This window comes from Aphelocoma coerulescens, chromosome 9 (genome assembly GCF_041296385.1).
Source record: "Aphelocoma coerulescens isolate FSJ_1873_10779 chromosome 9, UR_Acoe_1.0, whole genome shotgun sequence".
NCBI classification, from domain to species: domain Eukaryota; kingdom Metazoa; phylum Chordata; class Aves; order Passeriformes; family Corvidae; genus Aphelocoma; species Aphelocoma coerulescens.
Window position 1 is genome coordinate 5,323,956 of NC_091023.1, and position 13,503 is coordinate 5,337,458.

The 13,503-nt window shown below is 42.6% G+C and overlaps 1 protein-coding gene across 5 annotated transcripts in view; it reads left to right on the top strand.

Annotated features, from left to right (window-relative positions):
* Positions 1–13,503, top strand: part of YEATS2 (YEATS domain containing 2) — a 49,127-nt gene that overhangs the window by 9,926 nt on the left and 25,698 nt on the right. For 4 of the 5 annotated variants that reach the window (XR_011152902.1, XM_069025107.1, XM_069025108.1 and 1 more), the window contains exons 7-13: positions 1,101–1,262; positions 2,941–3,052; positions 4,554–4,598; positions 5,618–5,804; positions 7,508–7,747; positions 9,660–9,818; positions 12,231–12,334. Coding sequence is in view for 4 of the 5 variants with exons in the window: in XM_069025107.1 (XP_068881208.1) it covers positions 1,101–1,262; positions 2,941–3,052; positions 4,554–4,598; positions 5,618–5,804; positions 7,508–7,747; positions 9,660–9,818; positions 12,231–12,334 (1,009 nt within the window). In the remaining variant the exon portion in view is untranslated. The remainder of the gene's footprint in view (positions 1–1,100; positions 1,263–2,940; positions 3,053–4,553; positions 4,599–5,617; positions 5,805–7,507; positions 7,748–9,659; positions 9,819–12,230; positions 12,335–13,503) is intronic. The other variant, XM_069025110.1, reaches the window with a different exon arrangement.

A 13,503-nucleotide genomic window follows, 5' to 3' on the forward strand; every position in this document is an offset into this window, starting at 1 on the left:
AAGTTACATTTAGGAGACAAATTAAATTGCTAGGCTGTCACAATATGAGCTGTTACCCTTGAATAATCACTGTACCCAAGGCAGCCCTCCTCTGGCCTCAGCATAAGTTTTTTTGTGGAAGGAACAGGTGTTTTAGTAGTTATTTTATTTATAAATTTATATGTGTACAGAGGTTTTAAGATCTGTTTCTCTCTCAAGGAAAGTCTTTCAGCCTTTTTTGATCAGGTAGAAGTCAGAAGTTTTCCCCCGAAAATCTGGAAAAGCAAGTTGTCCTAATTCAGTGTGTTGGCTAATTGAATTAGTTGGCTAAGTCAGTGTGTCCACAGGTACAATGTGGGGGTTTCTGAAACAGAAGAAAAACCCCAAGAGAATAATGCACCACCAACCACGATGAGAAAAATTCAGAATAGTCTAAATAAATTAATTCATACATTTTTTATTTATATGTAAAGGAAGAAGACAGGTAAATATATATAACTTTTGATCTTCTAGGAAATGAGTGAAGAAAGGTATTAGTTTTAGGAAACTGGACAATTCCAGGCTTTAACTCTGTCTTTGCTCTACTCAAGTCAGTCTTTTGCATAGACTATATCAGACATTTGCTAATAAAACTTAGAGTCAGAATTGCTTCTTGAAAATCTGCCTAGGGCTGGACCCAGAAATAAGTATTGACTGAAGCTGCTTAAAATTTTATAAGAAAAATTGTATTTTTTTGTATTTATGCTAGCTGAGTTGTTGATGTTGTGTTCTGGTGTGGTTTTGCTTCCTGATAGAATAGGACAGGATAAGGAATTTGACAGTGGTAGAATGTTAAAATTAAGTCTTCTTAATTAGGAGCCAAATGTTTAAATGGGTAAATTTCATATGGCAGTTGTGCACTAAAATAGAGGAAATGTGTTAGAAACTTAGAGCAGATTTTGGGACCTGTATCTGTTCCTGGATGAACTGTCAGAGTAAGGACAAATGAGCAGAACTGTACTGGGGGCAAGGTTCCCACAGGCATTTTAATATCCCAAATTTTTTTGCCTAATCTTTCCTGAAGTACTTTTTGCAGTATTTGTCTATTTTATCTTGTGTTTGTTATTTAATTTCTTTGTCAGGTACATTCCCCCTGACAAGAGAGAAGAAAATGATCAGTCAACCCATAAATGGATGGTGTACGTCCGAGGCTCTCGGAGGGAACCCAGCATAAATCATTTTGTCAAGAAAGTTTGGTTCTTCCTCCATCCCAGTTACAAACCTAATGACCTGGTAGAAGTGAGGTAATAAGGAATTATTCCAGTCACTATTCCAGTCTTCATGCTTGCCAGGCTTACAGTGCCAAGTTTTTTAGAAAATTAACAACTTCTTTTCCTGGTTTAGTATTCCATGTCTGTATTTAACCTCTGGCTTAACTTGGCTTACTCCAAAACAGTAGTAAAAATAAATAAGGTTTTTTTATGTGAATGTGCCAAAAATGTTTGTTGGCTTGGGTTTTTTTTAATTACCTTCTGAGAGAAAGCATCCAATTGTTGCATTTCGTGCTGTTCATGTGGGTTGTACCTCTCCTGTATGTGTTACATACACTATCTGCTGCTCAGGTTAGACTTCTGGTGCTAAACAAAGTGTTTTCTACCACCCACCGATTCCAGTGTGGAAAAGGAAGAGGCATCTCAGAAATCTGATTTGCCCATATTTTTAATGCCACAAGTGTGTTTGGGCATGAATATCCCACTCCAAAATATTTCTCCATGGTAGTGAGATCAGTGGCATTGGCTTTGTGCTTTGAGGACTTCCCCATCAGTGTCATGGTGCTGGTGCTACAGAAATGGGGCAGCTTCCCTGTGCTCTGCCAAGCCTGTATTCCACACCTGTTTCACAAGCTGTGACCCTGGTGTGGGGTAGGTTCTCTCTTGACTGCTGCAGGGGAATGCCCTGTCAGTATTTCATCCTTCTTCCTTGGACAAGACTGAGGGAGCATGCCTTCAAAATAGTTGGTGTCTTCCCAAAGAAATTATTCTCCACAGGATGTTCAGCTGCCTCCTGGAGGGAGGAGTGTGGGAAGGACTGCTTAGGTACAGAATGGCAATTTAATTCTGGCAAAATTAAACTACTAAAAGGCAACTCCAGGAAGACTTACCTGAGATAAGAAGTGTTGGTATGCCTCAGTAGTGTTTCTGAAAAGACAACCCTGACAGGACAAAAGCAGATTCCTTTGTAACATATCAAATTGCATTTGATTGCTCTCTTTTGTGCCTTTCTCAGTTGTAAGTACTGGTTATCTTCTGTTTTAACCCCATCTTGTTAATTGATTTCTGGTGTACAGTCCCATTTATCATAGTGAACATTAATGTTCTGGACTAAAAATTGCCTTTAAACCTTTGGCATTTTTTTCTGTTGAAGAAACTACATTTGCTTTTACAATAACAAGCTGAAATACAGAGTAACAGTAAATGTTACAAATCCTTCCTTTTCAGCTCGGAGAATGATAGTGATTAACTTTTCCTTGATGTCCGTATGTTGTTCTCTTGGTGTTCTATGAAACATGTGCCTTTTTGCTACTAGATAGGGAGCAGCAGGAAGTGATTGCAAAATGCTGTATTGGAAGCTCACCTTGCAGTGAGCTGACTGTTTTTTTTTTAACCAAGTGTTTTTCATTTGGCATAGCACAGCCCTTTTCTTGTCTTTTTTTTAAAAATACGACACTTCTTTCCCACGTGTCTCATCCAACAGTGTTTTACCATTTTCTTCCCTGTCCCCTTGTGTAAAGTTAAACTATGTTTTCAGCTGTCCAAAGCCATAAAATTCTCATTGCTGTGATTACACTCTCTCTGTGGTGAATAGCAGACCCAAAGATAGCTTAAGTTGTCAGCTAGAAAAACAGTCTTTGGCTTTCTGAAAAGGAGGGAGATGAAAGCTGTACCACTTCTGCATCAAAATGTAATCACCGTTTGTTTCCAGAGAACCTCCGTTTCACCTGACCAGGAGAGGCTGGGGAGAATTTCCAGTGAGAGTCCAGATACACTTCAAGGATAGCCAGAACAAAAGGATTGATATCATACACAATTTGAAGGTATTTGAACAAAATACTTGAGAGAAAGGCATTTAAATGAGCTCTTTTGCATAATCTAGAAGAGGCTCTGCTTGTGTATGTGCTTTTGCCTCTCTGTGTTTTGAGTGTCCTCCTGGTTATTTTCATATGAATAGTTGAGCTGGAGGATCAAAATAGATCCAGGAAAGCCTCTTACCTTGGCTATAGGGAGTTGATGCAGTAGCAGGGAACCCAGCCTTGCAGCAGCTGAAGCTGCTCAGAGAAGCAATGTTTACCTGTTTTTTCTGTACAATTTGAGATTTTTATCATGTTTTCACTGGCTTTAACCTAACGGTGCTTCAGGGCTGTCTTCCTCCTGGTAAAGTGGCTACCACATCTGTTCTGTTCCTTCAGCACAGGCACCTATCAGCTAATGATGATCTTTGTTGTTGGCAGGGAGGGCTGAGGTTCCCTATTCAGCCCATGTTCCCTTTGAAGGGAGCTCCCTTTTCCAACTCATTCACCCCTGTAACACTTGGGATTTATAGTATGCAGCTATTTATAGTCCTGGAAAACTAGGCCATTGCTCGTTTTCCTTTTAATTAATAGTCCCTGGCATGAGTGGACTTAAGTCCTGAGCTGGGTTAGTCTCCTGTTTCTTTGAGCAGCTTTAGTTTTATTTGAACTCTGCCTGCATTAATGAATTTCATGCTAAATAAGCATGAATAAATAAGGTACCTCATTGCAACCCTAAATATAGACAGTAGAGGAGGTTGAAAATATTCCCCTGCGACTTAGGGCTTTTAATGCAGGTGGTGAGTAAAACGTGTTTGGGGAGATATGACCTGGGGAGAAATTATTAACACTGTGATGGACAGTCAAGGAAGCTCAGCCTACAGAAGAAAAATGAGCCAGTCCATGGCACACAGGAGCTCAAATCAGCAAATCTTTGCTGTTCCCATACTGAGCCTGTGGCTGCCATGAGGGCATAAGAGTGAGCTGAGCCCTCCTCCGTGGCTGGCACCTCGTGTGCCCCTGTGCTCTGGCACATTGTGCTCCTCTCAAACCCAGCTGCTTCTATAGGTGTCTTAACACCCCTGGGAATGTTATGCCTCTTTATCAGCTGATGGCTCAGTGTGAACACTTACTTAATCAAGAACTGTAGTTTAAACATAGCTTTTGTGTTGGTCAGTTGAAAACTCAGAGTTTTTCTCATTATTATTTCCTTATATTGACATCAGGAATAAAAAAAGGACCCTGACTGAGGACTTCTCTTAGATGGAAATACTCCCTCAGCAATCTCATTTCCTTCAACTTTTTTGCTCCTTTCCACTTTAGTGTGGGCCTTGGGTCATGGTTGAATTTTTTGCAGAAGAGAGGGAAGGCACTTATCAGAGCCCACAGATTTCTGACCTTATGGCCTCAAAATACTGAATGTGCTGCTGCTCAACTTAGTTTGAAAATTCTTTCAAACAATTTGTATTGTAAGTTCTAGCTAATATATTGCTTTGCCCTGACTAATATATTGTATTGTCTTACCCAGCTGGACAGGACCTACACAGGCCTGCAGACACTTGGCGCAGAAACGGTGAGTCAGAGGGTCGTGGGATGGATGTTGTGCTTTGATTCCCTTAAAGATGTTTAAAAAGAAAAGATGCATGGGACTAAGCACAGAGTCAAACCCATTTGATTTCACAGTTTCTAGAATGTAGATTTTGCTCTCTTGTTGAATGAAAGGATTGTGACACCTTGTCACTATTCATGATAACAGTAATTTTTTCTCCTTCCTGGTTCAGGGGACACCGTTTCCAGCTCTTCCTTCACAAAGAACTTGGCTTGTACTGGAGCTTTAAATTTTATTGCTTTGTGAAGTTTTTGGTACGAAATGTTCTGATTTGTGTTCTGATGTGGTGCGGGGCTTATACATAAAGAATTTAAGTTCAAGGGATCACCCAACTATTCTGTTGAAATTTTGCTGTATATTAAGTACTTCTAAGTTTCTGTATCTGTCAAGATTCAGGACATTAATGGAAAATGAACTCTTAATTAATAACCCATAGTTCACTTTATTTCTGAAGTTTTCTTGATACTGTTTTCCCCTTGTTGTACTGTAGTGAATAGAAATTTTTATGGTGAAATCGCATTACTTCAGCTTTTCAGTTTGTGGAGAAAACATTAATGTGAAATGTCTACTGTGATTAAAGAACACTTTTGAAGAGTAGATCATGTGGTGTGTTTCTCAAGGCCTTACCAGAAAAGGCAGGCTTCAGGTTTATGCCGGTCTCTACAGGGGTATGCAGTCCTTTCTTTAGTGGGTTGCTTGGAGCTAGGCTGCATAATCCTTCCAGTGTTTACAGTTCAGATTTCCCCATGGACTGAGACATGCTATTTTACTGTGGGGATTCAATGTTGCAAGATTTTTGTCGTACATCAAGTACTGCTGGACCTTTGGGAACTGTCCCTGAAATGAATGGAAATGTTATGTAGAGGTGGGGGAAACAAAGGGAGAGGTTTTTAGGCATTAAAATAAAAAGACATCGTTGTTTTTGGTTTTTATATCTTTACCTAGCTACCAAATACTAATGTCCTTTCTCCTATTTTTGGAAGGTAGTGGATGTGGAGCTACACAGGCATTCCCTTGGCGAGGAGTATCTCTTCTCCCAGTCTTCAGAGTCTGACCTTTCTGATGTTCCTACATCTTTATCACTGCCACTGAGTATCCCAGCACCAGTCAAAGCTTCTTCACCAATTAAACAATTGAGGGACTCCAGCCCAGATGCTTCTGTGGACAAAGGTAAAGCAAATGGGTGTAGGTGAAAGGCAAGTTCTTGGAACTTTGGCTCTGCTGGATACCTCCTCTTAATTGCTCTTATGCCTTAAAGGTTGCTGGTGCTACGTGCTTGTTGCTCACCCTAGATCATATTTTCCATAATGTGCTCTGAAATGTAATGCAGAAATTGTTACTGATTTTTTGGTTTTGGAGTTCGGTTCGGTTTTGTTTCGTTTTTTTTATCTGAAGTTTGTTGAGCAGGCTCTGTTTTGCTAAAACGTAGTGAATAGGGAAGAGCAGATACAGTTGGAAAAAAGGCGGTTGAATAGCACTTGTAGTTTTGGCTTTGGCAGACCATTTTCAGAGGGGCTTTTAGGTTTCTGAATGTTTTAGGGACTGTGTATACATTTAAGGAATTGGTCTAGTGGTGCGTTCAGTTATACATGTTAGTGGTTAACATGAGCTGACTATGAGAGAACAAAAATCCCTAGGTAACTGCAGTTACTGTACTGTTGGGAATAGAGATTGAAAAAGTCATGTTTGTTTGTCTGAGGGATGATGGCATCTCTGCACATCGGGGTCTCATTTTCCCCTTCCCCTGTAAGATCAGGAAAGTCAGGGTCCATTGCAGTGGAGCAGCAGTTGAGGCCTTAGGATCACTTGGATTGCCTGGAACAGGCAGTGTTGGCCTCGTGGGCATGCTGCTAGGATTTGTAGTTTGAAGTAGGAAGAGCTGTGCCTCTGTTGGCATTGAGCTTTGCTTTCTGGATCACTTGGTGTCAAGGCTTGCATGACAGACCTTGGTTACCTGGACTGAGATGCCGGGGTGTGTGTTACAGTTTGTTACAGTTTACATTCTTTGGTGTGAGAAACCTGGACACAGCAACGCTGTATTTCTAAATAGTGTCAGGTGCAGCATGGTCTGATGCTTTTCTTGATTTTTGCTGACACTCCTGTGTTCAAGGAGTGGCTGTATGCTGGTGCCGTGCATGGTTGTGCTTCCTGATAGGCACTGTGATGCCACTGGTGGTGTTCAAGCTCAGCAAGAAGAATGTCTGCTGTATAAATGTGGTCTTTTCTTGGGGCTAGAAAAGGACAAACTCAACCAAATTTTAAACACACAGGTTTTTTATTCAAACAGGAAGATTTGTAGCATCTTTAGCTGAGCAGTGCTACAGCCAACAGGAAGGAAGTAAACCTACCTTCTTTTTGCACTGGCAGGCAGTGGCTTCTCTCAGCAGCTCCAGGTTAATTGATCTCCTTCTACACCAAATAAAGTGGATTCCATAGCCCAGCTCAAAAGGCAGTCTCTGGACTCCTTGACCTCTTACTCCAGAAAATGCACTGCGAGATTCTCTGCAAAGGAGACCCAGCCTTAGTCCTGTGGAGCCCTAACCAAGGACACTTGGAACTAGCAGCAGCTTTTGTTCAGTGGAAGGTCATTCCAAGAAAGTGTGTAAGAGGTGGCTGATCACCTGCCACAGCTGAACAGGGTGTGCATGTTACCATTTTATTCTTCTTGTCCAGCAGATCCAAGAGGCCTGTGCAGGAGCAATCCCCTACCTCACTTCTCCCTGTTCAACGCCTCCCACCAGTTGCTTTTCCTTCCTTCCTTCCTTCAAGAGCGTGTTTGTCGTACCTGAGTTATGCTTGTGTAGAGAAGCACAGTAAGGAATTAGATGTATCAGCCTAAGAACTATTTCTGTTCTTTTCCCTGTTTTAATCAGGATTCTCTGGGAATGCTGAAACTGAAAGACATGCCGCGTTTTATTCCCTGCCATCCTCGATAGAACGGACTCCCACCAAATTAGCCACACAGAAAGTTGCCTTTGGCTCTCATGGAAATTCAGCCTTTCAACCCATTGCAGCTAGCTGTAAAATAGTGCCTCAAGGTCAGAGTCCAAGCCCTGCAGAGTCACCAGGAAAGTCCTTCCAGCCTATCACCATGAGTTGCAAGATTGTATCAGGTGAATGTTAGTTTACTTACCCCAGTGCCTCCCCCGGGAAAACAAGAGAGTGAACCAGTTGGACTTGTTTTGTGTCCTTCCCTTGATTTTCTTCCAGTCTTTGGACATCAGACAATAGGAAACTCTAGAATAAGGAGCTAAGCACACTTCTTAATGTTCCATGAAAACCAAATACAAGTGTGAAATGGTTCACAACAGATGAAAAGCAGGATGAGAGCTGTTCCTGAATGCTCTTAAGTATGAAATAGATAGTCTTGAAATGGACTGCTACCCACAGAAATGCCCAGGCAAAAACACATCTTCCTTGTGGAATATTTTTATGTGGGAAGAAGCCATTCTTCTCCCTGCTGCTTTCATGCAGCTGGGATGGATTAAGAAAAATTTTTTTCTTGACTACTGGGCAAATAATTAGTTTTAACCTTGTAGACTCAAATAGACCCTCTTGTGCTTGTCATATTGCATCAGATGGAGCAGCTTTGCTCTTTGTCTTCCAAAAGTCCACCTTGTGTTGGATTAAATTGCCAGCTGGCTGTGGTGAGCAATGTTACAGCTTCTGAACCAAACCATGGCCAAGGTGCTGCTTTGCTCGTTTCACTTGTGGTCCCTTCCCTGCCTGGGTGTGCTGCCAATCACTGGATGATGTTTTACATCAGAAAGAGTTAGTGTACAGCTCACTGTGGCACATGCTGCGAAGCTGCAAGGTGACCTGTTGCAGCTCTTCATTTTCTGATGTTCAGGGTAGAGAAGGTGAAGCACCAGCTCTCAGTATGTGTGATTTCTGGTGATCTGCTCCCAGGTAATTTTCTTAAAGTGTGTCTGGAATGTTGTTTTGTTTTGGCTGTGTTGTTTTTTTGTTTGTTTGTTTTTTCTTTAAATTAAATTTCAGTATTGTTCCTTGACATCTTAAAATTGTACTCAGGTTGATTTACTCTTTAACCTATGCCAAGTGATTTATTCTTTCATTATAAGCTCTTCTCTTGATCTTTTCCCAAAGCTTCCTAGAAAGCAGGCATTACAGGGGCCATCCTATCTTTCCTAAAGTCCTTGGACTATTCTTTGTTGATCCTTGCTATTTAAATGTTTCCCTGCTAAATATTTTTCCAAGTTTCTGCTGTCTGCTGAGAAGGGCTACCCCTTTCAGATTTCAAAGCAGTTTATAAGACATGGGGATTTTATTTGATGAGCATTTATGTTCTGTTTTAATTATCAGTAACTGCCAAGAAAGTAGATTAACAGGCAGGTGAAGCTTGGTGTTTGCTGCTCTTTTCTCTGATTGCTTCCTTGCCTGTCCTTTTCTCTGAATTTCTTGTTTACCTCTTCATGCAGCTTTTTTCTTCTCTAGTTTCTCTCTCTCCTGGCCATGTTACTCAGAAGTTGCACATTTTACAGATTGATTTCAAGGGTTTCTGCTGTATTGAGAGCAGTGAAGGGACCAGAGCAGGGAAGGAACCCAGGTGTTCCTGCTGCCCGAGGCTGTTCCACACAGCCTTTTTAGGGGCACTCCTTGGTTCCCACTCTGAGTGCCTGTACCATGGGCTGCACAAGGGCAAGAGAGCTCAGCTCTCTTTCTTCATCTCCTTGGGTGCACTGGTCTTGGCAGTGAGAATGATGGAGGTAATATCCCTCAGGATTCGGGGATGGACCAAATGGCTTCTCAAGTTACCTTTGAGCCCTGCTTGTCCTGGTAGGCAGAGCATGTCCAGGGTAGGTATGAGCTGTAGTGCTTTATATGCCTTTTCCTTTCCTTCTGTCTCTTCTTTCCTTCTCCAAGTCCTGTGACCTCACTCAGGCTGGGAAATGCATCCTCAAAAAATGTTCCTTCTCTAAGCCATTTTCAAAAGTACTACTATTGCCATGTTTTTATGTTCTGACAACATTTACAAGCTAGAAGCATTGGACTTTTTCTCTTAAGGTTCTCCAATATCGACCCCTAGTCCATCTCCGCTACCTCGTACCCCAACGTCCACTCCGGTGCACATGAAGCAAGGCTCTGCTAGCTCAGTCATTAATAACCCGTATATTATTGTGGACAAGCCTGGACAGACGGTTGGAGCTGCAGCCACAAGCACAGGTGTGTAGTGTGACCACAGAAGGCAGTGGCTTAGTCTTACCCATTCAAGTTTGTTCTCCCTTTAAAATGATCAGTGTAACAGCAGCATTTCAGCTTGTGAAGATGGAAAAGCACTCAGCAGAGAAAGAGGAAGGTGTTGGTTTGCACAGCTGGCCTGTGTGCGTGGCTGAGGGTGTCTCAGACTTGAGCACAGCTTCCTTTAGGAAGCAGCACAGTGTAAAGCCAAACTGAATTCACAGATACCTCTTCAAAGAGAGCCTGTTCTTTTCAGATGAAAAGGTAAGGGGAAAAAGCGATGTAGATCATGTTGCACAGATTTAGGCAGAAACAGTACACAGGTGGTTGGGTGACAATGGTGGCATGGATGTGGCAAAGAGCATGGAGAGGTCGCAGTGACTGGCAGATCAGTCTTGGGGTCCCGGTGTGGGGCACAGTAGATGTGTTGAACTGCAGAGACCCTGATTACCAAGGAGAACAGCCATGCTGGTTTTTTGTACTGCTCTCAGCTTCTACCTGGTCCAATTCCAGCTGGTTTGTATTCCTCTTGACTGGATTCCCTCAGTGGTGACAAAGCCTGGGGTCATAGGGAGGGCTGAACTGCAGGACACAGGTGATGGCTAGAGGAGTCAGTCAGTAATCTTTGTGTTGGGGCTGGAGGAAGGGTCCCTCAGAAGTCATTTATTTGTTGGGATATATGGCCAAGAACTGCTGTCTGTTTTAAAACAGGCTTGTTTGTGTATGTCTGTGCTTCGCAGCATCTCAGCAGGACACCCAGGGCCAAGTGAGGAGTGCAGCATCCATGGAACACAAACCATTTGTTGGGCATGGCTGGAAAGCACAAAAATGATTTTTACTAATGCTTGCTCCCTTTATCTGAGGGATCACAGCTGTCGTGTTCATTTTAACTTCATCACAGAGGGAATTGGTATGGTAATTGGTAGGAACTCTGTAGCTGTATCTGAATTTTTTAAAGTATGTTTTGGGGCTTTCTTGGTAACACTGATGCTGTTTCACCAGTAGGGTTTGATTACTTGGGGGTTTTTTGATTGGTTGGGGGATTTCTGCCTCTTATTTTCTATTTCTTCTTTACCTCCAGCCTGACTGTCTACTCTGTCTAAGTGGTTTATCATGGTTTGGGTAACATTTGGGCTCTTCTAATAGAGGTTTGTACATGGAGGATAGGATGTGTAGATGCACCAGGTCGTTTGGACATACAAACGTTAGTGCAGTTATTGTTACAGCTGCAGTTTCCCACCACAGTTGAGATGTAAGTACGGAGTAGCCTGGCAGAGACTCCCTGCTGCCTCTCCCTCCCTGCACTCTTGTGCCTCCCCTGTATCCTGCATGAGTCAGATCAGATCAGTGGCAGAGCAGAAGACTGATACCCTCCCCTCCCCAAACAGCTTTGTTGTGAGAGAGCCTCATCACCAGACCCTGTGTGAGTGAGCAAGAGGGTCTGTGGAACTGACTTTTTGCCAACAGCAGCCAGGCTGGATTGAGCATAACGCGTATTACAGAAAAAGTCACTGGGGCACTTTTTGATAAGGCTGCAGATTGTATTTGAGAAAAGGGGTGAGATCATCATACTCTGTGAAAGCCAGCCTTCCCAAAGCCCTTATTCTCAGAAATGGCTGCTCATTTACTTCTAAACTTAAGTTTAGAACAACTGTAGGAGAGACTGTTTTTTTGCTTTCATGTGTGTATTCCATGGCTTTGGTGTTTCTTGAACAAACAAAACTGACAAACCAGCCCAACAACAGCAGTAACAAGACTGCTGAGGAGCAGTCTTGTGTGCACACTGATAATGCAGGGTAAGTTTACCACTGGACCCCCATCCATCTTGGGGGCCAGGAGAGTGCTGTGGCACATGTGTCAATCTGTTAATTTTGCAAGAGCATCTGCCACGGAGGACCCTATGCCTTCATTCCTTGTTTCTGTTTCTTCCTTTACCCTCCTTGCTCTGTCCCTTGCTCTTGTTACTCCTCACTTTGTCTCCCTCCTTTTCTGGCCTTCCTTTTCCTTCCCTCTCCAAGCCTTCCTCCATGCCAGTGTCCAAGGCTAGTATGGGTTCAGAGGGCTTCTGGGAGGACTTTGCATCTACAGCAGCAAGTTCTGTCCTAATTTCACAAATTTGCACAGTTACTGATATCCTCAGCCACCCAGGAAGGTTCCTGACCATTTGCTTGCAGCACACAGAGCAGTGGGTGGAGAGTACCTTCTCTGGGCCATGGTTTCTGCAGGTGGAAATTTGGTGGTGGATTTATTTTGTGCCCGTGGCAGTTCCTGCTGATGTACCTCATGGAGAATGAAGATGAAATGAAATGCTTTGTTCCCTGTTAGAAGAGGTTTCATGTGTGCAGTGGCCCTGCTCCCAGCCCTCACCCAGCATCTACTTTATTTCCTGCTGTGCAGGGAGCCCGACCAGCAAACTGAGCAGTGTCTGTCAGGCCTCTCACGGGACTGGATCTCCTGTGTCAAAGACCCATGGGAGCAGTTTTGTCACCTCAGCTGTCAAGGTAATGTTCTCATTAAGTGTGTACTTCCCATTTAAAGTTCAGCTTCCTATTAAATGGGACTTTTTAGTATTAAAAATTCCGCACTTCAGGCAAATTCCTTAGATTGTCATTTCATGTGAAGGTTTACTGTGTCTAACAGATGGAGCCATAGGAGAACATGGTGGTTATACAAGATGATAGTGTCACTTCATGCAGCTCTAATTAGGCTTGCCTACATATCTGTTAAAGGCACTGCTCTTTTACTTTTCTGCAAGGAAATCCATGGAGGGCACAGCTCCCAAAACGCTGTATCTTTCAAAAAAGCTCTTCTGTAGCTGACTTTGATCTTCTTCACTTTCCTAGTGACAGATTATGATTAAACCAGAGGTGCCTACTTCAAAACCTTCACTCTATTCATTATTTTTGTACAGCAGCTGTTCCTAGCAGCCTGAAAATAACTCATGTAGTGGTTTTACAACTGCCTGCATTTAGAAAAATGTTTGCGTAAACAGTGGAGTAACATTTGGATGTGTAAACAAACAGCAGTAAATACAGTTCATGCTTCTGATCTGCAAAGCCCAAAAGGTACAGAGCTGAACTGTCTCTCATAAAAATCTCTCCCACATCTTGTGCTAGGAATGATATTTCTGGCAGGGAAGTGGCGTCAGCGAGGCTCTGAAAGCAGCTGGTGGGTGTGCTGCTGGAAACAGGAGCGTCTCCAAGCCACAGTATTAATGCAGGATATGGTGGGGGAAGGCTTGCCAGTCAGCCTGCAGAGAGCAAATCACTTCACATTTGGAACTGAGATGCTTCCTATGTCTGCTGGGGAAAAAGTGTTGCAGATTGTTGTCTGAAGCAGTTCGTTTGGAGTAGCATTTTAAGTGTCAAGTGTGCAGCTAGCTAGTCAGATTTTAAAAACCTGTGTGCTCAGATGGATTTCACTTAACTGTGTTGAAAATAATTCATTATTCTTTATTTTTCACTGATTTGGGACAGTTTTTACTGAAAAGTTTTCAATGAGTCAGAGTAGGCCCATATCATTAGTAACAGTTGAATTCTGTATTTCCAGGGCAAAGGTAAAAACTGAAGATATTTTTAAGAACCCATTTAAAAAAATCATACTTCTGTAAACAGAAATGTCATTTGATTTATGTCTTCTGGTTGGTGGAAAAGCTGTAATTTTATGGTTT